Here is a 13,139-nt window from a genome sequence, read left to right on the forward strand (position 1 = left end):
ATCCAGAGAAATCTCTGTGAGAAAGAGACAAGGTCCTGTGGACTAAAGAGGATTTGGCAGGCATCCAAGCATCCAGCTTGTTCTCCTGGCTCAGGTCTAAAGCCTGCATCTCTGATGGTATGGGGTTGCATTAGTGTCTATGGCGTGGGCAGCTCTAACATCTGGAAAGGAACTATCAATGCTGCAAGTAGAGAGAGCTTTTAGAGACACATATGCTCCCATCCAGACAACGTCTCTGTCAGGGAGACCATGCTAAACCACAGACCACATCCATCACAACAGCATGGCTTCACAGGAGAAGAGTCCGGGTCCTGAACTGGTCTGAAGTCCAGACTTTGCACCAATAGAAAACATTTGGAGCATCAGAAAAGGAAAAATGGCTGATAAACACTGGTTTCCATCATGACTCTGATCTAGATGACTGGGTGAACACCACTGTGTGGTCTATCATATCTCAGCCAAGCTAGAGCACAGATCAATGGCTCTGAGATCCACTGATCAGACTTCCTGACCACGGTTAGGTCTGTGTGATGACCGTGGTGTGAGCCAGCTCCAGCTCCCACTCTCACAGCCGTTTAGGTGTGTTTTCTGTGTCTCTTCTGTCACAGTCCTGTCTTTATTCACCAGTTTTACCTCCATAAATCTCCCTACAGCTGTCCTGATTCGCTGTAGAACTGAGCCGTAAAAATACAGAAGAAAAACTGTAGTCCCCCTACAGAAATCCTGGACCAAAAGGGCTTTTACTTTGAAAAGCACAGACCCTGATCTAGCCTGTCACAGTTTCTCCTGATGTGGAGATTGGTGCGTTCTCAAACAAGCTTGGCATCGCTCTCCATGGCACATGTTTCTGTCTAGTCTGGCTGATGCCCCATCTCTCTGTAGAAACAGGCGAGCCCTTTGTTCTCTAGATTCTCCGTGCGTGGTCACAGCGCTCATGCAGAAGCCCTGATTGGTTGACATGACAGTCTTAACCCTGCTACCATGCAGCCAGTCTGAGACAGTCACAGACAACAAAAAGATCTTGGAGTCGGCCTTTGCTGTGGATTTTTCTGGATGTTTATTGCTGAAGGTTTGCTGTTGTGTAGAGAAATGCTGCTGCGAGCACAGCGAACAGCATCAGAGGGAGTGAGGACGTTAGTGCCAACAGCAGCACTACCATATATTTGTTCTGATGTTTGTGTGAAACACTCTGAGTTCCCTTGTTGCTTAAATGTACTAATAAACCCTCCATGCCTGGGGTGTCAAACTCAAGGCCCGGGGGCCAAATCCGGCCTGTGGTACGGTTATACGCGGCCCGCAGGATAATATAATATTCCTTAACTGGCCCTAAAATATGAGGTCAGATGTCCTTCAGTATAAAAATGTCAACTTAACCCTGATTATATCAAATATCATTAGGTCATAAAAATGTAAAAAAAATATATAAAGGGTAAAAATATTGAAATAAAAATGTGGGAAATCCATTGTTGTTTTTTATTTCATATTTTCAATTTTGCATAGCAAAATTATGACTTCAATCTATTTGGACTTTTATCTTATGTTGTGAGCTTTTAATATTTATTATTTTGACTTTTCATATTTCCACCTTTTACATTTATTATTTGGACTTTAAGCTGATATTTTGGCTTTTAATATTTATAATTTTGACTTTTTATCTCATATTTTGACCCTTTAGGTTCACAGTTTTAAATTTCAAGTTATTTTTTGGCCTTAAAAACATGATTGTGACTTTCTTTTTTGTATATTTGCCTTTTGGAAGCATGACATTAACATCTGATTTTGTTTTGACCTTTTTCACTAAAATTTTGACTTTTTAAATCTTAAAATCATTTATCATCAGTGCTAGTTTTTTCCCTATAATGTATTACTGGGGAAAATGAAGTTGACAGTTTGGTTAAATGTGGACCCTGTTAGGCCCTCAGGTTAGACCGTACTCAAATGTGGACCTTGTTAGGCCCTCAGGTTAGACCGTACTCAAATGTGGACCTTGTTAGGCCCTCAGGTTAGACCGTACTCAAATGTGGACCCTGTTAGGCCCTCAGGTTAGACCGTACTCAAATGTGGACCTTGTTAGGCCCTCAGGTTAGACCGTACTCAAATGTGGACCCTGTTAGGCCCTCAGGTTAGACCGTACTCAAATGTGGACCCTGTTAGGCCCTCAGGTTAGACCTTACTTCAGAATCCGGCCCCTGCTGGACTGAGTTTGACACCCCTGCTCTACCTAGACCAGTACCACTGAATGAGAGCAGTAGGGGCTGGAGTGTTTGAGGTTTCTGTGGCAGATCTCCTGCAGGATGACTGAACTTTTCCTCTGGAGCTGATTTAAAAACAGACTGAGTCAGTGTTCCCTTCCATTAGTGTCACACTCAGAGATGGATTTATAAGCAGCTGTTAGCGCCTCTCTAACTGTTCATGGCTCTATGAATATGTATGAAATCTGCTCATGCTCTGAGCTGATTTAATGTTAAACCATGCACACACACTAGCATTAGCACAGTGAAGTGTGAGCGGTGCTCTGAAGCTTTCTGTTGGCCGGTCTTTCTGCAGCATCCCCGCTCCTAGCTCTGATTAAGACTAACACCGTCACTGACGCAGGGATCGGTCCAGGTGTGTGTGCTTTACTCTGTCAGGTTTTCAGCCAGGGTGAGGAGCTCAGACAGAAGCTGGAACTAGAACAGCTGCTACCGTGCATGTAAAGCAGCTAAGTGAGGAGGTTGAGCGCTCTGATCAGGATGCTGCTGCACACAGAATCTCTTCATCTGGGAGGAAACGCTGGGATTAAACCACCAGAATACTAGTGGGATTATGGATCTCATGTAACCATAAAAGAGACTGAAAGTACTCGGTAGGGGGGTGCTGGAACCAGTATTTTGCCTATCAGTTCATCCCAGGCTGATAAGGACTGGTGCACCTCCAGGATGTTTTTCAGAGTAAAAGCTTGATCAGTTATTTCTGTGGAGAGACTTCCCACGTTTTAACAGGATGAATTCATTCTGAAGTTTTTCTGAGACTTCCTGCAGACATCAGAGCAGGAGCAATGTAATTTTAATCGGGTCGTTCTGAAGAGATCAGAGACTTCAGAGTGGTTCTGTGATGATGACACCTTTGACAGAAGACGGTTGGTGAACTTTCACCCCTGCTGGATATTCCACAGTCAGCTGTCAGTGATGTTATTAGAAAGTGGAAGAGTTTAGGAACAACAGCAGCTCAGCCAGGAAGCAGAAGACCACAGAGCAGGGTCATCGACTGCTAAGGCTCATGGGTAAAAGTCTCCAAGTCTCTGCTGATTCCACAGCTAAGGAGTTCTGAACTTCCACTGGCATTCATGTAAACACTCAAACTGCAGCAGGAGCTTCATGAATGGGTTTCCATGGCAACAACTGCATGCACACCTCACATCACCAAGTCCAATGCCGAGCATCAGGTGGAGTGGAGTAAAACACACCGACACTGGGCTGTGGAGCAGTGGGAACATGTCAGATGGTGAGTCTGGGTCTGGAGGATGCTGGGAGAACGTTACCTGTCTGACTGTGAAGTTTGGTGGAGGAGGGATAATGGTATGGGGCTGTTTTTCAGGGTCTGGGCTAGACCCCTTATCTCCAGTGAAGACCAGTCTTAATGCTTCAGTAGACCAAGACATTCTGGATCATGCTATGCTTCCAACAGTTTTGGGAAGACCCTTTTCTATTCCAGCATGACTGTGGCCCAGAGACCAAAGAAGGACTAGAGAGACCTGGTCTGATGGGTTCAGAGTCCTGACCTCAACCCCATCCAGCACCTTTGGGATGAACTGGAACAGAGATTGTGAGCCAGGCCTTCTGGTCCAACATCAGATGCTCTAAAGCACTGATCATCAGCTCGTGGCCTGAGGGCCATATCAGGCCCCCAAGGCTTTCTGTCCGGCCCTCGGAAGATCATTAAATTCAGAGAAGGAGGAAAAGAAGATGTTGTTGAACGACTTAACATTTAATCTGTTTTATACAGAAATTCTCTAGTCAGCCTTTATTAGTAAATATTTAAAAAATACAGAGCTTAACAAATGTCTTAGACCACCTGTCATACCCGTCTCAGAGACCATCCAGCATCATGAAGTGCTTTAATGCGGACTCTTTCGTTTTCAGTCAGCTCTCCACGTTTTACCATTTTGAACAGTAATGAGGAATTTCAAACTGAATTCACCTTTTTATACCCAAATTTGAGCCGGCTCACTGGGCTTCTCTGAGAAGTCAGAAATGACTCAAGCATAACATTCAACCACTAAAACTCATTTTTCTGTTCAGGAATGACAGTAAATAACTATAATCTGACACATTAATCAAGAAATATTAATGTGCTTTACTATTTTTTCAGTTTTGTTGTAAATCAGTAAATTTGAAAATTCATGGATAACAATAATAATTCTATTTTAGCATTAAAAATATCATTTGGGTGAAAGAGCTTCTACATATTGGTGTATTAACCATTGCAGAAACATCAAAAATGATTTTGGTTATTACCAATGCTGTTAATTTAGGGCAGCTGTGGTATAAACCTGACTTTGGTTAGAGTGGTCTAATACATTTGTTAAGCACTCTATACTTAAAAAATAGGTTAAGACTGGCAGAAATGTTGCAAAAATGGCCGGATAAAGTGGTGAAAAGGGGTAAAGAGAGGCAAGAATGGGTGGTAAGTGTCAAATGTCATGGAGTGACATAAAGGGACAAAAATTGGTAGGAAAAGTGGGGAAAAGAGGTAAAATGTGGCGAAAATTGGTACAAGAGGAAAAAAGATGCCAAAAGTTATAAAAATGGAAAAAATGGTGCCAAAAAAGTAATAAAAAGGGGTTTGAAAGTGGCACAAATGTGTAAAAGAGAGACACAAAGGGGATAAACACACAGGACAAGTGGTTTAAAAAGGGTTAAAGAATGGCAACAATTGGGTTAAAGAGGAAAAAAAGTATTAAAAATGGCAAAAATAGCCTAGCATAATAGGGAAAAGGGGGTTAAAATGGGCAAAAAAGTGGTAAAGTTTGGTTTAAAAGCGGCCAAAATAATCAAAAATGGGTTAAGAGTGGCAAAAAAATGTTGCAAAAATGGACGAATGAAGCAGTGAAAAGGTGTTAAAAGGTGTTTAAATGAGTCATATTAGTGCTAAATCACAAATCAGGAGGGTCCATTCTCTGGGATTCTCAGGGGCCCAGACAGTCCTATGGGCAGGCCGGTCTCCCTGGCCGGCTGCATCGTAGATAATAACAATAATAACTTTATTTATAGATAGAGACAGACCTCACTGGTAATGCCTGAAAAGTTCCTGCATTTTGAAAGAAAGTACAAATACTAATACAATAATATGCTAATTAGACCAAAATAGTTACTTATTTTTTGTGTATTTAAAAGTCCGGCCCCTAGAGTCTCAGTCAAGACTAAATCTGGCCCTGGTGCAGATGTTGTTAATGACCCCTGCTCTACAGAATGAATGGACACACATTCCCACAGAAACACTCCAGATGTTGTGGAAGCCTTCAGAGAAGAGTGGAGGCTGTTAGAGCTGCAGAGGAGTTAAAGTCTCTCTACTGTATCTGAATACAGCGTACTCCCACATGTCGTTCCCACTCTCTCGTCCTTGTTCCTGACTCGATCTGCTGTCCTTCTCTTTGAAAAAGTGCAATAACGCCCAAAACAAATAAAGCTGCATTCTGAAAGGCTGCTGTCTTGTAAAGAAACAGCCACAACATGATTAAAGTAACCGCTGTGAGGAAAAATCACCATGGATCACCACGGAACAAATGAGGAAAAAACAGATAAAGAGGAGGAGGAAAATAAGGAATGACAACAAGGAAAACGCAGAAGCAAAGAAAAAAGAGAAAGAAGAAGATAAAGCAGCTCTTACCTGAAACCAGCTGCTGCCCGCTGATTCCCACCGGCACAATGCCCAGGTTGTTCATGGCCGTGGCCCAGGCTTCATGATCCGAGACCGGGACGCTCAGGTGGTTCTGCTCAGCCCCCAGACTGCCTACACTGTCAGCGGCTGCACAAACACACACAAACACACACATCAGAGAGGGCTACACAGGCTGCACATCGACTGTCTGCAGGCTGCAGCTCCTCACCGCTGGCCATCATAGGTCGTCTAGTCTCTCCTCCCTCTGCTCTCCTCTCATCAGATCTCTCCTCTGGCTGTCGCAGCGATGGATGGACAACCGAGCCGTTTCATCCAGTCAGAGACACACCATCACCGCCCAGCTGCAGGAGGACAGGGAGGAGAAAGCTCAGAAGAGACACAGCCAGACAGGGACCAATCATGGAGTCAGAGACGATGTGGAACAGAAAGATCCTGAGCTAGTGATGGAGCAGAAACACAAAGATCCTGAGCTAGTGATGGAGCAGAAACACAAAGATCCTGAGCTAGTGATGGAGCAGAAACACAAAGATCCTGAGCTAGTGATGGAGCAGAAACACAAAGATCCTGAGCTAGTGATGGAGCAGAAACACAAAGATCCTGAGCTAGTGATGGAGCAGAAACACAAAGATCCTGAGCGAGTGATGGAGCAGAAACACAAAGATCCTGAGCTAGTGATGGAGCAGAAACACAAAGATCCTGAGCTAGTGATGGAGCAGAAAGCTGCTGAGACACACTCAGTCTGATCTGGAGTCTACTGTGGACTTCAGGCTCATTATCAGTCTCCACCCGTACTCAAGTCAAGCAGTTGAAGCTGCATGAAAAACATCAGAGCATCAAACTGACAGACAGCAGGCTCAGAGTGAATCCCTCATTTCTGTCTGACAGGAGAATCAGCATTATGCACACGGTCATTATTCCTGCAGCAGAGGTCAGAAACCGGCCAGAGACAGGAGGGATTAACGTGCTGATTTCATCACAGTTTATATCAATGATTTACTGGAACTAGGGATGAGTACCACTACTCCATTTTTGCCAAAAAAAGTCCCCCTTTAATGTCGAAGTGAAAACAGATTTCTACAAAGTTATGATAATTAAATAAAAATCTGTAATCTAAAATAAGTGACTGCATGAATATTCATCCCCTCTAAAGTGACTGACCAGCAGAGGTCCAGACAGTTGGTGCTAGTAGTCTCACAGTTAGTGAGATGGAGATCGGCTGAGTGATTGGTGGTGGCCCCCAAAGCACTGCTGCAGAAGGTTGGAGATCTCATGCTCCATGTGGACGGGACCTCCATCTGTCCATCCTCCGAGGTCTGAAACCTGGGCGTCATCCTGGACTCCACCCTCTCCTTCCAGTCCCACATAAAGTCTGTCACCAAATCTGCCTTCTATCATCTCAAGAACATCTCCAGACTCCGACCATCACTCCCTGATTCTGTGGCTGAAACACTCATTCATGCTTTCATAACCTCCCGCCTGGACTACTGTAATGGAGTCCTGTCTGGAGTTCCCAGCAAAACCCTGGACAGGCTTCAGTACGTCCAAAACTCTGCAGCTAGAGTTCTCACCCGCACTAGACCCTGGCAACACATCACTCCGACCCTCATCCACCTCCACTGGCTCTCTATCAAGTCCCGTATCAACTACAAAGTCCTCCTCCTCACATACAAATCTCTCCATGCTCTGGCTCCCCAGTACCTTTCTGATCTCCTCCATCCATACACACCATCCCGCAACCTTCCATCTTCAGACACCGGCCTACTTTCCATGCCCAAAACCAAACTCCGAACCTATGGAGACAGAGCCTTCAGTGCTGCAGCTCCCACCCTCTGGAACACTCTTCCTGCAGACATTCGTAGCGCTCCATCTCTGGACATTTTCAAAAAACGTCTGAAGCACCACCTGTTCACCACAGCCTACAGTCTTCACTAAACCACCCCTTACACTCATCCTACCCTCACATAGTTTGTCCATGTCTATGTGTTCCTGTAAAGCGTCCTTGGGTTTCTTGAAAGGCGCTATATAAATTCAAGATATTATCATTATTATTATTATTATTGTAGCAGAAAGACACCTGTGTCTGGAAGGTCCAGTCACAGTATTCATGGCTACCATTACACCATGAAGACAAAAGAACACTCCAAGTGACCCAGACAAAGGTTATTAAAATTCTAAGTCAGGAGATGGAGACAAAAACATCTCCAAGTCTCTGAACATCCCCCAGAGTTCAGTTAAATCCATCATGAAGAAATGAAGGAATATGTCACATGTGTAAATCTGCCTAGATCAGACCGTCCTCACACACTGAGTGGGCGTGCAAGAAAGAGACTAGTGAGAGAGGACACCAAGACACCTATAACTACTCTGAAGGAGTTCCAAGCTTCAGCAGCTGAGATGGAGAGACTCTGCAGACAACAACTGTTGGCCGGGTTCTTCACCAGTCAGAGCTTTATGGGAGAGTGGCAAAGAGAAAGACACTGTTGAAGAAAACTCAGATTCAATCTGGACTAGAGTTCACCAGAAGGACTGTGGGAGACTCCATGGTCAAGAGGAAGACAGTTCTTTGGTCTGATGAGACCAGAATGGAGCTTTGAGACCATCAGACAAGACACCAAACACTGACATCACCACAAACACACCATCCCCACTGTGGAGCACACTGGTGGCAGCATCATGCTGTGGAGATGCTTCTCAGCAGCATCCTGCTGCGGGGATGCTTCTCAGCAGCATCATGCTGTGGGGATGCTTCTCAGCAGCATCGTGCTGTGGGGATGCTTCTCAGCAGCATCATGCTGTGGGGATGCTTCTCAGCAGCATCGTGCTGTGGGGATGTTTCTCAGCAGCATGATGCTGTGGGGATGCTTCTGAGCAGCATCGTGCTGTGGGGATGTTTCTCAGCAGCATCATGCTGTGGGGATGTTTCTCAGCAGCATTGTGCTGTGGGGATGCTTCTGAGCAGCATCGTGCTGTGGGGATGCTTCTCAGCAGCATCATGCTGTGGGGATGCTTCTGAGCAGCATCGTGCTGTGGGGATGTTTCTCAGCAGCATCGTGCTGCGGGGATGTTTCTCAGCAGCATCATGCTGTGGGGATGCTTCTCAGCAGCCGGCACTGGAAGGCTTGTAAAGGCAGAGGGTAAAATGAATTCAGCAGAATCTAAGAACATCCTGGAGGACAATCTTCTTTGGTCTGACAGAGATCTACAGCCTAGAGAAGATTTTTTTTCTCAGTCAGACAGTGAGCCGAAGCATCCAGAGAAAACTTCACAGAAATGGTTTAAAGACAACAAGGAGAATGTTCTGGAGTGGCCGAGTCAAAGCCCAGACCTCAATCCAACAGAGAATCTGTGTCTGGACTTTAAAGGTCTGTTCACAGCTGATCCCTGATCAACCTGACAGAGCTTGAGCAGTTTATCAAAGAAGAATGGAGTAAAATTCCAGAGTCCAGATGTTTGATCCTGACTGGGACCTATCCACACAGACTCAGAGCTGAGACTGAGCCTATATTGACCATTATTGACTATTATTGATGTATACAATCAATAAAGGGTAAAACATCAAAGGTGGTCAGTACTTTTCATAGGATTGGCAAATTTATCAAACAACTAAGCAGGGGAAGTCCAAATGATCCAGGCACTGGGACAGGCCTCATTCAGTGTGCATGCTGTGTGTTTAGTCTTCTGTATGCCAGACACCTCTCTCTCTCTCTCTCTCTCTCTCTCTGCAGAGATCAGAATCATTCAGACACCAGATACCATCCAGGCTCCAAACAGGTCCTCATTAATGAGACACAATCAATCAACCTCCGATCAATAATGTGGCACGTGAGAGCTAGAATCTCCTGCAGGAGGACGAGGTTTCACAATAAAAGCTGCAGATTTAAGCGTGTTTGTCATTGCTGCAGGGCAAACACACATTCTCTGAAGGTTAACATGTAAACAGACGGAGCGACTGTAGCTTCATAAACATGGAGGAGCCTCTCTCTCTTTAAATCATGCTACCTTAATCAGATTCCAGCCTTCCTCCTCTACTCTGTCAGTCCTCTCAGAGGCAGTAAAGACGAACTCAGAGCGGGCAGAATGAGCTCCCTGATGATACGGGGGGATTGTGGATGAAGGCTTATGATGAGCTGCTGGAGCGTCTCTCTGCACAATCCAGGAGTTTATTTTAAGAAGATTTATCTCCCCAACACACGAGAAGCTGAGATGGAGATGGAACATTATTCTCCATTTTTCTCCAAAAGGAAATATCTGCGGAAATGATGATGATGAAACGAGCTTCAGACATGAGAAAGGATGTCAAAACGTGCAGTAACTGGATATCCTTTACGACCAGATGTTTTTAAATGTGACTGTAATGATGGCTGAAGCAGAAAAGAACCACAACTTTAAAAACATCTCATCATCAGTCATATCTAACCCAGAGAGAGGGGACGGTCTAAACGGCACGAGGATGTGAGAGTTAGAGCATTTCCCCCAGTGTCTGCTTCCACATTACGATCATTATGGATAACTCGAGTCTGTGGAGAGCAGTGCTACTCTACCCTGCTCAACCAATGAGCCAAATTGTTGAAAAATACCAAGAGCCACAATCTAAGGGGTGAAGCAAGTAGCAATGACAATAAGTTAAAGGTGGCAAAATGGTCAAAAAGCAAAACAAAAATGGGTGAAAAGTGGTGAGAATGGGGAAGAAAAGTGGAAAAGGGGCCAGACAGTAACAAAAAATGGGTGAGAAATGACAAAAAATGAGTTATAGGTGACATATAATGGTCCAAATGTGGCAAAAAATTAATGAAAAGTGACTCAAATGTGCAAGAAAGCAGTCAAGAGTGGCAAAAATGGGCCAGAAAATAGGAAACAAGTCATATTTAGTGGCAAAAGGTAGATGAAATGGATAAAAAGTGGTGAAAAGAAGTGGCAAAAACAGGAAAAAAGAGGAAACAAGTGGTATTTAATGGCAAAGGTAGCTTAATTAGGCGAAAATGGGCAAAAAATGAGTCATAGGTGACATAAAATGGTCCAAATGTGGCAAAAATGAGTGAAAAGTGTCTCAAATGGGCAAGAAAGCAGTTAAGAGTGGCAAAAATGGGCAAAAAATAGTAAAACAAGTCTAGTGGCAAAAGGTAGCTGAAATGAGTGAAAAGTGGCAAAAAAGGATAAAGTGGAAAAAAACAAGACAATGCCAAAGGTAGCTTAGAGGGGTGAAAATTGGATGAAAGAATGGTGAAAGGGGCAAAAGTGGGATCAAGTGGCAAAAAATGGATAGAAAGCTGCAAAAAAATGTCAACATGGGCAAAAAAGTAGGAAAAAGTGGTGTTTAATGGCAATGAAGTAGCAAAAAACAGGTAAAAAGTGGCAAAAAATGGTGAAAAAGGGCAAAAAGTTTCCCTTTTTTAAGGTTTTCTGGCTGAATAATCTTTAAAATTAAGACAAAAGGAGCCCCGTATAATCACAAAAGAGCCACATGTGGCCCTAGAGCCACAGGTTGAGTATCCCTGATGTGGACAGTCTACAGTAGCTGGAGGTATGAACGGAGCTCGTTTGTAAATCCACTCAAAGAAGGAGAAGAAGAGAGCCACTCCTTATGCTCAGAGCAGTTGTCATGATTTTCCAGAGGCTCCGCCTACTTCCACAGCTTTCTTTGTTTGCGATGAGGAGAGTCTTCCAGAAGACTCCATAAAGATCAGAGGAGGGCTGCAGTGATGCAACTTTGTCCCATTTCCACACAGGACCACCAGGTTCCTGGTCTCCTCTCTCACTAAGGTCCTTCTCCCCCGATGGTGACCAGGTCTAGAAGAGTCCTGGTTGGTCCTCATGTGAGGATTCTGGAAGTCTTCGTCCTCTTGGGAACCTTCTCCAAGATCTGTGCCTGTCAACAACCCTGTCTCTGCAGCTCCTCTGACCTTTGACCCCTGGTTTCTGCTCTGATATCATAGTCAGCTGTGAGGCCTTTTATAGGGAGGGGCGTGCCTTTCTAAATCCTGTCCAATCAGGTCCATTTAGCACAGGTGGACTCCAGTCAGGGTGTAGAAACATCTAAGCAGAGACCAGAACCTGAGCTCCTCTCAGAGGTCAGTGTGAGATTTATCTGTGTTTTTTTTATGACATTTGCCAGCAAAATCTAAAGTTCTGTTTAAACTTTTCACGCTTTAGCACTGAGAATAGATTCATGTGAATAAAAATGTTTTTTTTTTTCACTTATAATGTCAGGATGAAACATAAAACTAGACTTCACTGCTAGAACAGTTCAGCATGAGAAACGCCCATGGATGGTTTATTTTAACGCCACATAATCAGCCTTTATGGGTCACTGCTGAACTTGAGTCTCGTGGCGTTTCCTCCTCTGGTACCAGGATCTGGATCCGTACGCCACAGAGCCGTTCATGTTGATGCGGATCCACGTAAAGAACAACAGACTGTGTCAGAGCGTCTGCCATCAACCGCACACGCTCAGTCGTTATCCCGGCGGTGGCGGTGTGTTTAATGGAGCTCAGCAGACAGATACCTGAGATGTAAACAAACACCTGCAGCTGTTTACCTGCTCACATCTCCTCATCCTGACGCTTACATGCTCAGCTTCACCACTGTGGGTGTATTTAAGGATGTGCCATCGCACATTATCATCTCTCTTCTCTCTGCAGCTCCTTCCTCTCTCTGCAGCACAGGATTCCTCCTCCCCCTCCTCCTCCTCCTCCTCCTCCTACTGTCATCCTTCTGCAGACTCTAAAAGTACTTAGAGGTCAAAAGTTCAGAAAAAACAACATGGTTTACTCCTAGAATCATCAGTTTTTAAGATACTCTCTGTGATCTTCATCCTCCAATCCTCCTCCTTCTTGTCCTTCCTCTGCTTCCTTTCTTCCTCATTCCTCTTCCAATGTTTCTTCTTTCCTTCCTTCCTTCCCTTTCTCCCCCCCCCCGCCTTCCATTCATCCTCCCTTCTTCCTGTCCTTCTTCCTTCCTTCCTTCCTCCCTTCCTCCTGTCCTTTCTGCCTGCCTTCCTTCCATCCTTTACTTCCTTCCTCCCTCCTTCCCTCCCTCCCTTCCTTCCTTGCTATTTTCCTTCCTTCCTTTGGTCCTGTCCTTGTTTCATCCTGCCTTCCATTCATCCTCCCTTCTTCCTGTCCTTCTTCCTTCCTTCCTTCCTCCCTTCCTCCTGTCCTTTCTGCCTGCCTTCCTTCCATCCTTTACTTCCTTCCTCCCTCCTTCCCTCCCTCCCTTCCTTCCTTGCTATTTTCCTTCCTTCCTTTGGTCCTGTCCTTGTT

At 44.7% G+C, this 13,139-nt stretch overlaps 1 protein-coding gene across 1 annotated transcript in view; it reads right to left on the reverse strand.

The window, feature by feature from the left end:
* Positions 1 to 13,139, reverse strand: part of enox1 (ecto-NOX disulfide-thiol exchanger 1) — a 158,680-nt gene that overhangs the window by 88,394 nt on the left and 57,147 nt on the right. Inside the window, exons 2-3 of the mRNA XM_041807440.1 lie at positions 6,089 to 6,221; positions 5,869 to 6,006 (exon numbers count right to left, since the gene is read on the reverse strand). Of these exons, the coding sequence (XP_041663374.1) occupies positions 5,869 to 6,006; positions 6,089 to 6,101 (151 nt within the window). The 5' untranslated portion in view covers positions 6,102 to 6,221. The remainder of the gene's footprint in view (positions 1 to 5,868; positions 6,007 to 6,088; positions 6,222 to 13,139) is intronic.

The sequence above is a fragment of the Cheilinus undulatus genome, linkage group 15, assembly GCF_018320785.1.
Source record: "Cheilinus undulatus linkage group 15, ASM1832078v1, whole genome shotgun sequence".
In the NCBI taxonomy this organism is placed as follows: domain Eukaryota; kingdom Metazoa; phylum Chordata; class Actinopteri; order Labriformes; family Labridae; genus Cheilinus; species Cheilinus undulatus.